The sequence below is a fragment of the Pelophylax lessonae genome (genome assembly GCF_965119305.1).
Source record: "Pelophylax lessonae genome assembly, chromosome: 11".
NCBI classification, from domain to species: Eukaryota; Metazoa; Chordata; class Amphibia; order Anura; family Ranidae; genus Pelophylax; species Pelophylax lessonae.
The window spans coordinates 237315702-237334359 of NC_138778.1; the positions used below are offsets into that span (position 1 = coordinate 237315702).

Consider the following 18658-nt stretch of genomic DNA (forward strand, 5'->3'; position numbering starts at 1 on the left):
CCTTTACTCTCGGCTGGGGTTCTTTGTATCCATATTATTATTATACAGGAGAATAGAGCCAACAGTTTGCGCAGCGCTTTACAATGTGAGGAAAACAATACAGTTACAATACAATTCAATACAGGAGGAATCAGAGGGCCCTGCTCATTAGAGCTTACAATCTAGAAGGGACGGTCAAGTGAAACAAAAGGCAATAACTGTGGGGGATGGGCAGATGGAGAAAACGGAGGTAGAGTTGTTAGGTGTGGGTAGGATAGGCTTCTCTGAAGAGGAGGGTTTTCATGGATCGTCTAAAAGCGAATAGAGTGGGAGATAATCGGACAGATAAGGGTAAGGAGTTCCATAGGATTGGAGAGGCTCTGGAAAAGTCCTGGAGGCGTGTATGGGAGGAGGTGACGAGGGAGCCAGAGAGCAGGAGGTCCTATGAGGAACGAAGAGAGCGATTAGGTTGGTATTTGGAGACGAGGCTGGTGATATAGCTGGGGGCAGAGCTGTGGCTGGCTTTGTAAGATGTTGTTAGTATTTTGAATTTATTTTGTTGGGTGAGCGGAAGCCAGTGGAGGGATTGACAGAGAGGAGCAGCGGACACTGAGTGATTGGTGATATGGATGAGTCGGGCGGCAGCATTCATGATGGATTGAAGGGGGAGGAGCCTATGTAGAGGTAAACCAATGAGAAGGGAATTGCAGTAGTTGAGGCGGAGATGACCAGGGAGTGAACTAGGAGCTTTGTTGTGTCTTTGGTTAGGAAGGGGCGTATTTTGGAGATGTTGCAGAGGCTGAGGCGGCAAGAGTCCAGGACAACACCTAGGACCTTGGCATGCGGGATGGGCTGATAGTTGTGCCATCGATATTATTGACAGAGAGATCTGGGGAAGGGGTATATGGTGGAGGAAAAATTTGGTTTTGGAGGGATTGAGTTTGAGGAAGTGATGCGACATCCAGACCGATATATCTGATAGTAAATTAGTGATACGTGAGGAGACTGAGGGAGAGAGCTGAGAGGTGGATAGATAGATTTGGGTATCGTCAGCGTAGAAATGGTATTGGAAGCCGTGGGAGGCTATCAGCTGACCCAGAGAGGAGGTGTAGATTGAAAATAGGAGGGGTCCAAGAACAGAGCCTTGGGGGACTCCAACAGAGAAGGGAAGAGGAGAGGAGGAAGTAGAATTGTACATAACGCTAAAGGTGCGGTTGGATAAGTAGGAAGATAACCAGTGAAGAGTAGAGTCATGGAGAGCAAAGGCGAGGAGTTTTTTGAGGAGGAGGGGATGGTCAACCGTATCAAAGGCAGCAGAAAGGTCCAGGAGTAGGAGTACAGAATGGTGTCCATTGGTTTTGGCCGTTAGCAGATCGTTTGTCAGCTTTAGGAGAGCAGTTTCAGTGGAGTGTTGAGGCCGAAATCCACACTGAAGGGGATCAAGGAGGCTATTCTCGGCAAGGTGGCCACACAGTCGAATGTAGACTAGACGTTCGAGGAGTTTGGATAAAAAGGGGAGCAAGGAGGGTATTCTCAGCAAGGTGGTCGCACAGTCGTTTGTAGACCAGACGTTCAAGGAGTTTGGATAAAAACGGGAGCAAGGAAATAGGGCATAGGTTGTTAAGATTGGTTGGGTCCAGTGAGGGCTTTTTAAGTATGGGGCTAACTAGTGCATGTTTTAGAGAGTTGGGGAAGATTCCAGAAGAGAGGGAGAGATTGAAGATGTGGGTTAGAGAGTGTAGAATAGGGCCAGAAGGTGAACGTAGTATTTGCGAGGGAACAGGATCCAGAGGGCAGGTGGATAAGTGGACGTTAGCAAATAGTTTAGCAACCTCATCTATAGTGGTGGGGTTGAATGAGGGAAGTAAGGATTTGTACCTGTGGGCATGAAGTGTAAAGCATGGAAGGTATCTGAACAGCAGAGATCTCCTCACAAATTGTATCAATCTTCTGTTTGTAGTGATTGGCGATCTCCTGGGCAGTGAGTGAGTCAGTGGGTGGGGGCAGTGGAGGACGGAGTAGAGAATTAAAGGTAGGGAAGAGTTGCCGGGGGCGTGATGACAGGCTGTTAATGAGAGTGATAAAATGGGTCTGCTTGGCAGTGTAGAGACTGGAATTGTATTTTTGGAGGGCAGATTTATATTGGTTGAAATCTTTCTGAGACCGAGTCTTACGCCATAGGTGCAAGAGCACGGCTATACTTTTTCAGAATTTTAGTGTTATCGGTTTGCCAAGGCTGACGGGGTCGGGGCCTGATTTGATGTGTAGTGAGGAGGGCCAGTGTGTCAGGGGAGGCTAAAAGTGAAGCATTGTAGACAGAAGTGGCTAGGTTGGTGCAGGACAGGGGTGAGATTTTGTCATAGAGGTGGTCGGTAGCAGAGTAGAGAAGAGAAGGGTTGAGTAACTGTAAGGTAGTTGGAGGGAGAGGAGGTGGAGGAGAGGGAGAGAGTGAAACTAATAAGGTAGTGATCAGAGAGAGGGATAGGATAGTTGGAAAGGTTGTACGGAGTGCAAAGGTGTGAAAAAACAAGGTCAAGTATATTGCCTTCAGAGTGAGTAGAAGCATGTATCCATTGCTTGAGGTCAAAGGAGGAGGTTAGATTGAGAAGTTTGGAAGTGGGAGGAGTGTTAGTATTAATAGGGATGTTGAAGTCGCCGAGAATGATTGTGGGGATTTCAGAAGAGAGAAAGTAGGGTAGCGAGGAAGAGAAGTTGTCAAGAAAGGTCGATACATATAACAGATGTTCTACGTGACAAAATCTGCAATCAATTTTACTGCAAAATCAAAGGTGCCAAAATGTCTCCCCTGTGAGCAGTAATATATTTCTCTCCCCCTTGGTGGGAGTGGAGATGGCCCATCTATAAGGATATACAGTACATACACACACAGCACAAGGCCGTGTTCAAACTACCAGACTTTTCTCAGGGCTGCAGATCCTCTGAGCTCCACAAGGTGGTGATCTCACTTCTACCCAGATGGATTTGTCTCTGAGCTCCTTCTTGCTATTCCTCGTCCTGCCTGTTGTTTCCTTGGATTGATTTTCTGTGTAGTGACCCCGGCTTTATCTCTTGGATGCGCTCGCCTGTTGCTTGTCCTGACCTTTATCCTGATTCCTGGATCTCCTCCTCATCTCTCCTCCATATCCTCTTACACAGATTTTCTCCACACCTGCAGTGACCCTGGGGGGTGGAAACTTGGCACCATCATGCAGCAAAATCCATCCCCACCATTGGGAGCTCTGGAGAAAATTGTCTGCTATTTACACTCCGTTCCTCCGCACGTCACCTGTTCACATAAGAGATTACTTTCACACATTCCGGACAGATTTCTGTATGGTAAAGGTCAAAGTTCACTCTTCAGGTTAGGAGAGGAAGGACGCACCCAGGAACAATGATTTGATTTGCACGGGAGCCTAATATAGAGGTCCCCTCAAATCTCCCCATCCAAATGTCCCTCCACCCAGAGTCTATATGTCCTATGACATCACACTGACCTCACAGCTCCTCCCCCCAATGTCCTTCCACCCAGAGTCTATATGTCCTATGACATCACACTGACCTCACAGCTCCTCCCCCCAATGTCCCTCCATCCAGAGTCTATATGTCCTATGACATCACACTGACCACACAGCTCCTCCCCCCAATGTCCCTCCATCCAGAGTCTATATGTCCTATGACATCACACTGCCCGCACAGCTCCTCCCCCCAATGTCCCTCCATCCAGAGTCTATATGTCCTATGACATCACACTGACCTCACAGCTCCTCCCCCCCAATGTCCCTCCATCCAGAGTCTATATGTCCTATGACATCACACTGACCTCACAGCTCCTCCTCCCAATGTCCCTCCATCTGTTTCTTTTTTCTAATGCTCTTAGGATGTGGGCGGACCCTTGGCATCCTCACTAGAAAAGTGGAACTGTTGGTCCTGTGTTGTATGTTTTGAGGTCAGAATGCCTGCAACAAGCTTTTTTGTTACTTATTAGGGACTGTATGTCCATCCAGAACAGTGCTAGTCCTAAGCATGACCACCATATGTGCACACCTGACCCCTGACCTGCACAGTTCCTCCAGGATGTAGATGAGGCTGATGGAAAGATACACGCACGTTCCTGTGGGGTGTGGTACCACCGATGGAGGATCTTTTGTGGTGATTCCCAATGGGAAAGGCATTTAGAAACCTTGAGCGTAGTTTGGGTTGCAGAGTTCCATTGGTTTAGGTCAGCTGAGCAGTGAAGGGTAGATTCCCACTTCACCATTGCATAAACAACATTGAGGTCGGGATCAGGAGTTCGTTATCAGTTTTTGCAGATGACACAAAATTGGGCAGGGCAATAACTGCACAGCATGAAGCAGATATCCTACAGAATGACCTGGACAAAATAACAGAGTGGGCAACGACATGGCAAATGAGGTTTAATGTGGAGAAGTGTAAGGTTTTGCACTTGGAGACTAAAAACATAAAAGCACAATACACGTTAGGAGGGGAACCCTTGGGAGAATCAAAAATGGAGAAAGATCTGGGAGTCTTGGTAGAGGATAGATTAGGCAATGGCATGCAATGTCAAGCGGCAGCTGCCAAAGCCGGCAGTATATTAGCATGCATAAAGAAAGGGATGTATTCCAGAGATAAGACTATAATCCTTCCACTTTATAAAACTCTGGTCCGACCACATCTGGAGTATTCTGTCCAGTTCTGGAGGGATGTGTTGGAGCTGGAGAGAGTCCAGAGAAGGGCAACTAAACTGATTAGGGGATTGGAGGACCTCAATTATGAGGAGCGTCTGCAATCGCTTGATTTATTCTCCCTGGAGAAGAGATGCCTGAGGGGGGACATGATAGCAATTTATAAATATCTCATTGCGGATCTCGGCATAGAAAAAAAGCTATTCAGTCGAAGGGATTACATGAGGACTCGAGGGCATACAATGCGATTAGAGGAGAAGCATTTTAACCTCAGGCAACATGGGGGGTTCTTTACTGTTAGGGCTACAAGATTGTGGAATTCTCTACCACAAGAGGTGGTTTCTGCGGGAAGTATGGTGGCTTTCATAAGACTCTTAGACATACATCTCAAGGATCAGAACATTCAGGGGTATGAGAGATGATTACGGCCACACACACCTACACAGGGGGAACTGGATGGACTGTTTTCCTTATTCAACCTCACCTACTATGTAACTATGTGCTTAGGAACAGGTCTTCACAGAGAAGACCCAATGCTGAGATAGGGAGGGGTGGCAGAAGATGTGTCGGGAGGTCATTTGCTTGTTGTAAGATGGATCTCCAAACTTTGATGGTCACATTAACAGAGGTTAGGAAAAATTAGGTGGGTTGTGTTGTAGTCATATAGCGGCCAATGGTGGTCTTGTTGGATGCATGAGGGCTGTTTCCTCGCTTTGTATCCGTGCAGGGCAAGAATCGGATATCCACCAATTCTCAGTTTGGGACATTAGGATGGCTTTAGAGTAATTCTTTATATCTGGTGCTCCCATTCCTGTATTCACCATTGCTGTGCTCATAATAGAGTGTTTCACTCTGGGATTCTTGTTGTTCCATATGCTGCAACAAACTTTTAGCCTGCAGAGTGTGGGGGTCCTGTGTGGGTAAATTATACCTCAGACTGATGTGGGGGCTTTAACAAAATGGACGCCTGAATAGTGAGGTGAGGAGGATTCTGGGAATATCATTTGATTTTAATATCTTCCCTCAGATCTAGAGTTTTCCTCCTGTGAAGTCTGAAGATCATATGGATATAACATTGCCTCCACCTCATTCCCTGATTCAATAGGAAAACAAAAAGAAGATTCTAGAAGTCACCAGAGAGATCACAGAGGAGAGGTGAGCAGTGCTGGGAATTCTGGGACATTATCCAGTAACAGGGATGTGTCTGGATGGTGACTGTATCATTGTGTGTGTCAGGTTCCTATAAGGTGTCAGGATGTCACTGTCTATTTCTCCATGGAGGAGTGGGAGTATTTAGAAGGACACAAGGATCTCTACAAGGACGTCATGATGGAGAATCAGCCGCCCCTCACATCTCCGGGTAAGAGGAGACTTTATTGTAAAGGAGAGAGCAGTACGGAGGATCCACCTAGATCCCCCATCATCTGATAAACACATAGAAACAATGTATTCAGTCAGTGTGTGTGTTTCCTACAGATGGATCCAGTAATGGGAACCCACCAGAGAGATGTCCCCGTCCTCTGTATTCCCGGGATTCCACACAGGAAAGTCACACCATCCCCCACCATCATCAAGTAGATCCATAATAATCATCGGTAGTTGTGATTTATACACAGCATGTTTGTTACAATGAATGTTTTATGATATCTTTTAGAGTGGAAACCTCGGGGATGATAATATTGATGTTAAAGAAGAGTATAAAGAGGAGGATGAGGAGTATGGAGTGATGGAGGAGTTTTCAGAAGGACACAAGGATATGATGGAGCCACCTAATACCAGGAACCCACCAGAGAGATGTCCCCGTCCTCTGTATTCCCGGTTTCCACACAGGAAGGTCACACCATCCCTCACTGTTACAAGGTTGGTGGGACGAAGCATCTAGAACATGGACTTGTGGAGACAATGTGTGGATTTCTAATGCGATTTCACAATAATAAAGCTTATATTTTACAGATGATATTTTCTCTCATTTTCTTGATTTAGAGTGGAGATCCAATCAATATAGAATTTGAGGTTAAAGCCGAAGAAGAAGAGACGTATGTGAGGGATGATCAGCAGTCTATGGAGGAGGATGGAATAACGGGGACATTTATAGAGGAGGACACTCCTACAGAGTTTAGCACAGGTGGGTCATTATCACTAAATACATTCCTCCACCCATACTGCTCACTGATTGGTCCAGAGTAGGGTGGGGGCTGAGTGATATCAGCCTGTAATACCCTGGTCACTTTCCTGAGCTGTGTTCCCCATCCTGTACTCCTGTATTTCTCTCGGATAATCTTCCTTCTATGTGCTGCAGACACAATTTATGTCTCTAGACTGGATTAGAGTTGGGCGAATGGTTCTGGCTGTTCTCTCATGCGGTGAACATCCTAATTTCCAGGGCATTCGACCGTTTGTTCGGCCCACGGAATGACCACAATGCACTGTGCCACTGCAAAGTGCATTTGAAACCCTGATTGGCTGAAACAATAAAGGCTTTGCCCAATCAGGGCACAGAGCACTGTCAGAGCCATTATTGGACACTGTGATGATGACTGTATCCAATCATGGCTCATTGCTCTTATTCCCACCCCACACTTTATAAATTTTGTTCCCATTGCGGCCATTTGTAGTGTGATATCGGCATGGAGAGATATAGAACAGGGCTCTGTTCAGTGCTACTAGAGAGTTAGTGTGCTATAGTGTGCGATTCTGATTCTATTGTCAGTATAGAATATCAGTGTAGTGTGAATCTAGTGATAGTGCAGCGTGAGTGTAGTGACCATTCATTCTTATCTTAGTGTCAAATTATTTGGTCAGGGCGGGTTTCCTGCAGTATATTTCAGTGCATTGGTGCATGTTTACTGCAGTACATTGTAGTGTGTTAGTGCATGTTTAACGCAGTATATTTCAGAGGAGGTGGTGGACTGGCTTACTAAACCATCCTCATCTTCCTCATCCTCCGTCACACAAGCACAGACTAGTCCACTGCAGCTGCCAGAGTGGCTAAATCTGCCTCCTTGTCCACAGCTATTCCTGCCATTGTCCCAGCATCAGGCTTGGAGAAGTCAGCTGAGATATTTGAAAACCGCATCAGCCACTTGCTCCTTGACGTTGCACAGCCATTACTTGATTCAGATCTTGGTTCTGAGGATGAGGAAGTTAGGAAAATGAGCCCACAAGGAGGGGAGAACACTGGTAAATAACAAATTGCAGTCATGTTCCCCCAGCCAGAGCATATTTGTCCCGTACCTGATCCAAGGCCAAGGTGCTGAGAGGGCTCCCCTTGCGGCTAAGTGCCGCACACCCCTGAAGGTGGTACAGGAGGTGTAGCGCCCAAAATAGCACAGCTTGTCAACAGGGTGCAGAAGAGCTGAGGCGGTGGACACCTGAAGAGTGCCGGGAAGAGCTGGATACACGCTAAGGTGGAAGTTTCTTAAGAGCTCCCGAGGAGCTGGGCAACCTTGTGCTCAATGGAAGCAGTAGTAAAGTCCAGGCTAAGGGTCAAACACAGGAAGTCAGTCTGAGGATAAGGCAGGTAGCAAAACAGGAACTATCCGGGGTCCTTAAGCCAGGAAGCAATCAGGAGAAGGTAGCAAGGTCTGGAACGTGAGCCAGGGTCATACACAGGAGGACTGACAAGGTAACAAAGAGAAGTCCTTGAGGCAAGCCGGGGTCATATACAGTAGATCAACAGGAGCAAGATTGGTGGAGCAAGCCAGAGGGTCAATGCCAGGAGGAGATGATCAAGCAGAGTCAGGAGCAAGCCAGGTAACAACAGGGAAATCCAAGAGAAGTATACAGGAGCTCAGGAACACAGGAAGGCTGATGATAATCCAGCAATCTGAAGGGTCCCACAGCAGTCGTTTATAGGCCAGCAAGTGGCTGCATCTGTCACGCATTGCGTGCGCTGCCACTGCGTACGCCTGCTCGCACGCCAGGGCGTACAGGGATGCACCGGATGCGCCCATTTGTACTACTGGCAACATTGCCAGTTCTCCTATGGCCATTTCACTGACATTATTGCTAAGGTATCTCCAGTGATAGGGATGGAGGAGATGATGATGAGGTCACTGACGCACCTTCCGACAGCTCAGCCTTTTTTAGCACATGTGCAGCCGATCGCACTTTTGCAATTTGCAAACTTTGTCTCAAGCACATCAAGCGTGGCAAAAACACCAGCCATTTTGGTACCACATGCATGACAAGGCATTTAAACTACCACCACTCAGCCCGTTGGCAGGAGCACCTGAAAGCCACACAAAAGGGATGCAATTCTCCTCCTCCACTCCTCACCTTGGTCTACCCCTGCTATACCTCAAGACAGAAGGGTGTCACAGGTCATTGCAGCATGTCTGTCAGTAGCACACCTACAGTTGTAGACTATAGCAGGCAAATTTCTCTGCCCCATCTGCTGCAGTGAAAAAGAAAAATACAGTCACTGCCACCCACATGCTCAGCATCTAAATTCAAACTTGTCAAAGCTGCTGGCTTTACAACTCCTGCCTTTCCATCTTGTGGATTCTGCCCCCTTCGTTGAATCTGCAGAATGTGCTGTACCACAATGGCAGGTTCACAGTCCCTATTTCTTTTCATGTAAGACCATTTAAGCTTGCCATCACATGGAAGGCAATGTTGTGGCATAGTTGGGCAAGGCAGTCATCCGCAAGGTCCACATTACTGCTGACGTGGTCCAGCAAGCATGGTCAGGAATGATAGATTTCGTTCATAGCACACTGGGTAACTCTGCTTGCAACTCTGAAGGATGCAGGACAGGGCTCGGTGCTGCAGCTTGTTGTGCCGCCACGTCTCCATGCAGCTAGTGGTGATGCGATATTTGTCAGTTCCATCCCCTTCTCCGCCGTGCCCTCCTCTGCTGCATTGTCCTATGAACCACCAGTACCCTCTAAGCGTTCAAGGGGCTATTCAATTAGTCATATCAAAAGATGCCATGCAGTGCTTCAGCTGGTCTATGTTGGGGACAGGAGCCACATCAGAGCACAGACTCTTGGAGTGGCAGGCCCAGAGATGGTTCACGCCACGCCAGCTGGAGCCAAGAATGGTGGTGTGCGATAATGGCACAAACCTCCTGTCTGTCCTTAGACAGGGAAAGTTGACACATGTGCCATGTGTAGGTGTGAGGTGTGAGGTGTAGCATTTCTTAAACAGGTACCTAGGGTTGGAAGATCTGCCAAATCAGGCCAGAAGAGCCTGTAGCCATCTCAGACGGTCACACACTGCCAGTGCTCGGTTGACTGAAATTTGGCGGGATTTGTGACATGCCCACCAGGTGGAACTCAACTTTTCCAATGCTGTAGCGGTTGGACATGCAGCAGAGGCCCATCAACAAGTACCTGTGTGAGTATGGCACAATGGCAGGCTCAGGCCGGCTTTGTCTTTTTTCCCCACACCAATGACTGCTGATAAAGGATACATGCACTGTACTGTTACCATTTGAGGAGGCCACAAGGATGGTGAGCTGTGACAATGCATGCATCAGTGACACTATCCCTGTTGTGTTTCTGCTGGAGCAGAGTCTACGTGACATTACGGACAGGGCACTTGACGCAGAGCAGCGAGAGGAAAAAGAGCATTTCCTTTCCTCTCAAGGCCCTCCTAATGCAGACACCATTCTTGTCATGTCACAGAACACACAAGAGGAGAGAGAGGAGGAGGATTCTGGCAGTTTTGGAGACATTGAAGCAATGCAAGACATACTGTACGTCAACCCTTAACAGATGGTTTTCCATCCCCAGAACTCTTGGGAGTAGTACGTGCTTGGGAGAAGGCAGTTCCAGATACTGTAATCTCCAGTGACCCTGAGGAGTCTTCTTCTAATGCCGGGGCAGTGTCCGCATCATATGGTGGGAGATTATCTATCTAACCGACATGGAGATCCTTCCAGTTGACATTCCACTCTTATCGGGTCATGAGAATTGACCACTGGTTAAAACTTGCCCAGTATGCAATCGAGCTGCTGGGCTGTCCTGCATCCAGCGTGCTTTCTGAACTGGCATTCAGTGCTGTGGCAGGTTTTGTGACAGATAGGAGAGCATGTCTGTCCACAGACTCCGTATACCAGCTGACATTTATCAAAATGAATCCATCCTGGATTAGCAGCAGCTATCATGCCCCTGATGTGGATGCCCCTGATTTAAAGCAGAGTTACAGCCGTTTTCATGTTTATTAAAAGTCAGCAGCTACAAAAAGTGTAGCTGCTGACTTTTAATAAACACATACTCACCTGCCCCACGGTCGGCCGGGGGGAGCCTCTGTTCTCTCCGTCTTCTCCCCGCATCGCCGGCATCAATACTGTGGGGACCCGGCTGTGACAGCTTGTGGCTTCACAGCCGGGTGTATACTGTGCATGCGTGAATCACACTGTGCATGCTGAATGGACAGCCAATCTGACGTGTCCCAGAAGATTGCAGGATCAGAGGGGCAGAGAAGAACTTCTGCCCGAGCGGAAGTGGGAGCGGGTACCTGTCAAATCTAGGTAACCGCTCCCCCCCCCCCCCAAAAAAATGACATGCCAAATGTGGCATGTCAGGGGGTCAGGGCCACTTAAAGCGGAAGTTCCACTTTTGAGTGGAACTCCGCTTTAAGTGCTTTCTGGATTTTGAATCTCTGAAAGACTGTCTAGGCTGCATAGCATTGTGGGTGTTGATTTTATCTGGAATACATTTTTTTGGTGTAGGTTTCATGGGCACAATTGACACCCAAGGACCAATTTTTCCACACCTGTTTGACAGGTGCCTATCATTTTAATTTTTGACAGCAAGCGAATTCTTGCTTTCATCAAGAGTACCTCTATAGGGTTACAGTGTTGTGAAGGCACCACTGACACCCAAAGCCCAATTTTTCCGCACCTGTTACTTTTATCCAAAGTTTGCAAAAGGGTGACCAGAATAAATCCAAAAAATCTCCAATCTTGTTCCGAGTGCATGAAATTGTGGCCTCATCATACAGAATGGCTCCCCAAGCCGTTGTTTATAAAATAAAGAAAGCCTGCAGGAAAAATGTCATTTTACTGGCTTTATAAATGTCATTATTGCTGCAGCAGGTTCTATACACTGTACAGATGCGCCACTTTACAGGCAGGCTAAGGGGAGCCCCAGGCACGATATTTAAAGGATTTTTTAAAATATTTTTTATTGTTTTACTTTAAGCATTAGTAAATTATTGCTGACTTAAAAATGATGTTTTTTATCATTGATACATGTCCCCCAGGGCAGTACCTGGACCCCCATAACCATTGTATTTCCAATTACTTGCACATAAACCTGTAAAATGGGCACTTTTAATTTTTCCAGTTCGCGTCCCATAGACCTCAATGGGGTTCGTTATTCGGTTACGAACTTTTGCGATATTCGAAAGTTCTGCCGTGAATTGAACAGGGGGTCATTCGACTCATCTCTACACTGGATTTATGAAGATTCTGGGGTTAAGATCCCTGACAGAGGAATTCTCCCTGGGTTACTCCTCTGTTATCTGCTGGCTGTGCCGGGTGGAAGGATATGTCTGTATAGTCTCACACACAAGTCACCGAGTGCATTCTCAGGAGATGGGAGGCAGCGGTGTGGGACCTCTGCAACTTGTCTCATGTAAACATTCAATTTCCACTGATTACTGAATACCAATATTATGAGTCCTGACCATTCCACTATATAAATTATATTGTACATTACATACTCCTGACCCCTGCACTATATACTCTATGTTGTATATTACATCATTCTGATACTCTGTAGTCCTATGATCTTTGTTGTATCTTATACAATATGTTTTACATTACATACTCCTGACCCCTACACTGTATAATTTATATTGTACATTACATACTCCTGACCCCTGCATTATATACTATATACTTTATGTTGTACATTACACACTCCTGACCCCTGCACTATATACTCTATGTTGTACATTACATACTCCTGACCCCTGCACTATATACTCTATGTTGTACATTACATACTCCTGACCCCTGCACTATATACTTTATGTTGTAAATTACATACTCCTGACCCCTGCACTATATACTCTATGTTGTACATTACATCATTCTGATACTATATAGTCCCATCTGTTGTATCTTATACAATATGTTGTACATTACATAGTCCTGACTTCTGCTCTCTCCCCTCCACCCACTGCTATACACTCACTGGCCACTTTATTAGGTACACCTGTTCAACTGCTTGGTAACACAAATTGCTAACGGCAGAAACTCAATGCATTTAGGCATCTAGTTGTGGTGAAGACAACTGAAGTTCAAACTGAGCATCAGAATGGGGAAGAAAGGGGACTGAAATGACTTTGAACGTGGCATGGTTGTTGGTGGCAGACGGGCCGGTCTGAGTATTTCTGGGATCTCTCGGGATTACAGAGAATGGTGGGAAAAAGAGAAAATATCCAGTGAGTGGCAGTTGTGTGGAGGAAAATGCCTTGTTGATGTCAGAAGTCAGAGGAGAATGGGCAGACTGGTTTCAGATGATAGAAAGACAACAGTAACTCAAATAACCACGCGTTACACCCAAGGTATGCAGAATACCATCTCTAAATGCACAACACATCCAACCTTGAAGAAGATGGGCTACAGCAGCAGAAGACCACACTGGGCACTACTCCTGTCTGCTAATGCAGCCCCAACAGTGCCCATCAGTGATGCCACTCTGTGTGGTCATCAGGGACACCAGTCTGTGCCCATCAGTGCTGCTTTTCAGTGCCACTTAATATTGCCCATAAGTACTGCCTATCAGTGACACTTAACCACTTAAGCCCCGGAGGATTTGGCTGCTAAAGGACCAGGGGTTTTTTTGCGATTTTTTACTGCGTGACTTTAACGGACAATTGCGCGGTCGTGCGACGCTGTACCTAAACGAATTTGACGTCCTTTTTTTCCCACAAACAGAGCTTCCTTTTGGTGGTATTTGATCACCTGTGCGATTTTTTGATCACGCGCTATAAACAAAAAAAGAGCGTAAATTTTGCAAAAATAACAATATTTTTCACATTTTTTTATATGAAATTCCCCAAAAAAAAAAGTAAAAATCAAAATTTTTTAACATTTTTCGGCCAATTTGTTTTATGCTACCTATGTTTGGTAAAAAAAATCGCAAAAAGCGTATTTTGATTGGTTTGCGCAAAAGTTATTGCGTTTACTAACAAAGGGAAAGATTTCTGTCATTTTTGGTGTTTTTTTTTTTAACGCGTAATGGCGGCGATCTGCGATTTTTTTTTTTCGGTACTGCGACATTGCGGCGGACAGATCGGACCCTTGACTGCCATTTTTGACACTTTTGGGGTTACCAGTGACATTACTGCAGTAATCAGTGCTATACATATGCACTGTTACTGCAAAAATGACACTGGCAGGGAAGGGGTTAACTTTATTGGACAGGGAGGGGTTAAGTGTGTCCTAGGGGCGTGATTCTAACTGTGTAGGGACATTGCTATTGGTGTAAAAGCAAAGATCAACCGTTCTACATAGTAGAACGGTCAGATCTCCACTTTTACACAGGGAGAACTGACAGGCAGCTTGTTTACACAAGCTGCTCTGTCTTTCTCCCTTCACAGGAGCGATCGCAGTGTGACTGGCGGACATCGAGTCCGCCGGTCACACGCACTGACTTGCCTGTGAACGAGCCGCGGCGGGCGCGCGCCCGCCCGCGATAGGCTCGCAAGTCAGTGACAGGCGAGTGACGTACCGATACGTCACTCTGCCTGGCCGGGGCTGACCGCCGCAGTATATAGTCGTGCGGCGGTCGGCAACCGGTTAATAATGCCCACCAGTGCTGCCTATCAGTGCCCACCAGTGCTGCCTATCAGTGCCCACCAGTGCTGAATATTAGTGCCTCCTCATTAGTGCCAACCCATCAGTGCAGCCTCATTAATGCCCATCAGTGCAGCTTCATCAGCGCCCATCAATTCAGCCTCATTAGTGCCCATCAGTAAAGGCGAAAAATTACCTATTTACAAAATTTTCTAACAGCAGCTAAGAAAAATCTTTCTTTTTTTAGCGAAAAACAAAAATCCCAGTGGTGATTAAATACGACCAAAAGAAAGCTTTATTTGTGTGTGTAAAAAAATGTAATTTGGGAACAGCGTTTCATGACCGCGCAATTGTCATTCAAAATGTGTCATCATTGAATGCTGAAAATTGGCCTGGGCAGGAAGGGGGTGAAAGTGCCCAGTATTGAAGTGGTTAACTTCTATAGACTGCACAAATGGCCGTCATATGTTTTTAATGTAAACCACAATAAAATGGCCACAGCAGGTTTTCTGGTCTCCACTAGATAAATTGATGTGTAATTAAACCAATCCGGTTCTCCTGATGAAGTCACGTGCCGTGACGTAACGCGTAGGGCACCCCGGACCAGAAGCGATGCAGTAGACGGGCAAGTCACTGTACACACACACAACAGAGTGTTTGTTTTTTAATGTAAGAGGTTCTATTCTTTAATAAATTACTGTTTTTAAATACTACACCATGGGGGGGTTACTATCTTTTACCCCAATATATGGAGTAAGCGTGGGAGATGAAGTATTAAAGGGACCATCACTAATGATTACCTGGATACTTCTGACATACCTGGAACCAGGCTAGGATGGACATTACAACTATAAGACTTATTTGATTGCCTCTTAAGGTGAGGGTTCTGGGAGCATAGATCATAGGTGTCACAAGGAGGTGAAGATCATAGAGGGGTCACAAGGAGGTGAAGATTATAGAGGGGCCACAAGGAGGTGAAGATCATAGAGGTGTCACAAGGAGGTGAAGATCATAGAGGGGTCACAAAGCAGTGAAGATCATAGAGGTGTCACAAGGAGGTGAAGATCATAGAGGGGTCACAAGGAGGTGAAGGTCATAGAGGTGTCACAAGGAGGTGAAGATCATAGAGGGGTCACAAGGAGGTGAAGATCATAGAGGTGTCACAAGGAGGTGAAGATCATAGAGGGGTCACAAGGAGGTGAATATCATAGAGGTGTCACAAGGAGGTGAAGATCATAGAGGAGTCACAGGGAGGTGAAGATCATAGAGGGGTCACAAGGAGGTGAAGATCATAGAGGTGTCACAAGGAGGTGAAGATCATAGAGGGGTCACAAGGAGGTGAAGATCATAGAGGTGTCACAAGGAGGTGAAGATCATAGAGGGGTCACAAGGAGGTGAAGATCATAGAGGTGTCACAAGGAGGTGAAGATCATAGAGGTGTCACAAGGAGGTGAAGATCATAGAGGAGACACAAGGAGGTGAAGATCATAGAGGGGTCACAGGGAGGTGAAGATCATAGAGGAGTCACAGGGAGATGAAGATCATAGAGGGGTCACAAGGAGATGAAGATCATAGAGGGGTCACAAGGAGGTGAAGATCATAGAGGTGTCACAAGGAGGTGAAAGCACACAAATTCCTTTTTATGTCTGCAGAAAAGAAGTCCTGTATTAGGAAATGAGAGATTCTATTTGTCCCATCACCACTGGAGAATGAACTGTTCTATACTTTATTATATTCATACACTTCTACAATGGACTGCACTGTGTGACCCACCATACATGTTTATGGTAATACATATGTACTACATATGTGTACAATGGTATATATTATAGGATATATTTTACATGTTACGTTGTTGATACACTTACACACGGTAGAGCTTACACACCACCAGCCATTACACAATACTCTACTCATACTTGTGAGAACACAGTAGGTGACTGCAGCAGCTCGTTTTTACATTCCTACACAGCCATTTGTTGATTTACTATGAACACCGTAGTTTTATTTTTTATTTCCACACTTGGGTAGCGCAGAGGCATCTCCTTACCTAATAACCCAATGATGGAGGTCTTCAGGATCAGTCCAGTCTTCATCTTTGTTGTTCTCCCCCCATCCTCACTCTCTGACCTCTATTGGGGCTCAGCCCCACTGTTATTCATGACTAAATCATGGACTAAATAAGAAAGTGCGGGACTTGGGAAGTGTTAGGAAGCTGGCAATGACCTACTGATTACCAACAATACAGACCTGCTCACGGATATAGAAATACGGGACAACTTAGGAAACAGTGACCATAGGTCAATTGGTTTCAGTATTAATTACAGTAATAGGAAACACAAGGGTAATATAAGGACACTGAATTTCAAAAGAGCCAATTTCCCTAAACTGCGCTCGCTGCTAGAAAATATCAAATGGGATAGAACCCTGGGAACAAAGAACACGGAGGAAAAATGGGAGTGCTTCAAGAGCATACTAAACAAGGGGATTGGCCAGTGCATTCCAAAGGGAAATAAATTTTAAAAGAGCAAAATTAAACCCTGGGTGGCTAAACTCCAACATAAAAATGCATATTAGTGCTAAAGAAAAGGCCTTCAAAAATACAAGGCTGAGGGGTCATTAGCAGCATTTAAGCATTACAAAGAGTGTAATAAGAAATGTAAAGATGAAATCAGGGCGGCTAAAATAAAACACGAGAGACATATAGCGGAGGAGAGTAAAAAGAACCCCAAGAAGTTCTTTAAGTATATAAATAGTAAGAAAGCGAGGCCAGAACACATTGGCCCCATAAAAGACGACAAAGGAAATATGGCCACAGAGGACAGAGAAAAGGCGGAAGTGTTAAATCATTTCTTCTCTTCAGTCTTCACAAAAGAATCGGGGGGCTACACGAACCTTGCTTGTAAGGCCGAACTAAACAACACACCTCAGGAAGTGCCGCCATGGCTAACAGAAGATAGACTTAGAGCTAAACTAGAGAAACTTAACTCATCCTATAATCCAATTCTGCTGATGTCTAGTAATAATCTTTGTATTTCTATTTTAGTAGATGGACGGGAGATGAGGAAAACCTCAGAGGATTCTCTCACTTTGTCTCCAGACTGTAAAGTAGAAGATGACATCACACAGTATAGTCCAGGAGAAAACCCGGCTACCTCAAATGTCCATCCGGGACCACACAGTGTAGATGGACCATCGTATTCCTCTTATCCTGAGGAACCTCAGACTGTGAGGGACAGTGCCGTCCTTCAAACAGATAAGAGGCTTTCTTGCCCTGAGTGCGGGAAGTGTTTCCGTTTTAAATCTGATCTTAATGCACATAAAAGATCTCACACGGGAGAGAAGCCGCATTCCTGCTCTGAGTGCGGGAAATGTTTTTCACAGAAGTCCAATCTTTACAGACATCAGAGATCTCACACAGGGGAGAAGCCTTATTCCTGTCCTGAGTGCGGGAAATGTTTTTCAGTGAAGTCCGGTCTTTACACACATCAGAGATCTCACACAGAGGAGAAGCCGTACTCCTGTCCTGAGTGCGGAAAATGTTTTTCAGTGAAGTCCGGTCTTTACACACATCAGAGATCTCACACGGGGCAGAAGCTGTATTCCTGTCCTGAGTGTGGGAAATGTTTTTCACACAAGTCCAATCTTTACAGACATCAGAGGTCTCACACAGGGGAGAAGCCATATTCCTGTTCTGAGTGCGGAAAATGTTTTTCAGTAAAGTCCAGTCTTTACACACATCAGAGATCTCACACTGGGCAGAAGCCATATTCCTGTCCTGAGTGTGGGAAATGTTTTTCAGTGAAGTCCAATCTTTACACACATCAGAGCTCTCACACAGGAGTGAAGCCGTATTCTTGTCCTGAGTGCGGGAAATGTTTTTCACAGAAGCGCGATCTTTGCATACATTTAAGATCTCACACAGGGGAAAAGCCTTATTCCTGCTTTGAGTGCGGGAAATGTTTTTCACAGAAGTTCGGTCTTTACAGACATCAGAGATCTCACGCGGGAGAGAAGCCGTACTCCTGTCCTGAGTGCGGGAAATGTTTTTCAGAGAAGTGCGAGCTTTACAGACATCAGAGATCTCACACAGTGGAGAAGCTGCATTCCTGCCCTGAGTGTGGGAAATGTTTTTTAAAGAAATCCCATCTGAACACACATCAGAGATCTCACACAGGGGAGAAGCCCTATTCCTGTCCTCAGTGCGGGAAATGTTTTTCAGACAAGTCAAGTTTTT

General features: G+C 45.8%; 2 protein-coding genes across 2 annotated transcripts in view; one reads left to right on the forward strand and one right to left on the reverse strand.

Annotated features, from left to right (window-relative positions):
• Positions 1-18658, reverse strand: part of LOC309567520 (uncharacterized protein) — a gene marked incomplete at its 5' end in the record, with an annotated part of 1161679 nt that overhangs the window by 21474 nt on the left and 1121547 nt on the right. The window lies entirely within an intron of this gene.
• On the forward strand, positions 5352-6640 carry LOC309567218 (uncharacterized protein). Its single transcript, XM_082272597.1, has 4 exons — positions 5352-5819; positions 5901-6024; positions 6141-6238; positions 6319-6640. Exons 2-4 carry the CDS (start codon positions 5940-5942, stop codon positions 6544-6546), a joined length of 411 nt encoding a protein of 136 aa, XP_082128723.1. The 5' UTR covers positions 5352-5819; positions 5901-5939; the 3' UTR covers positions 6547-6640.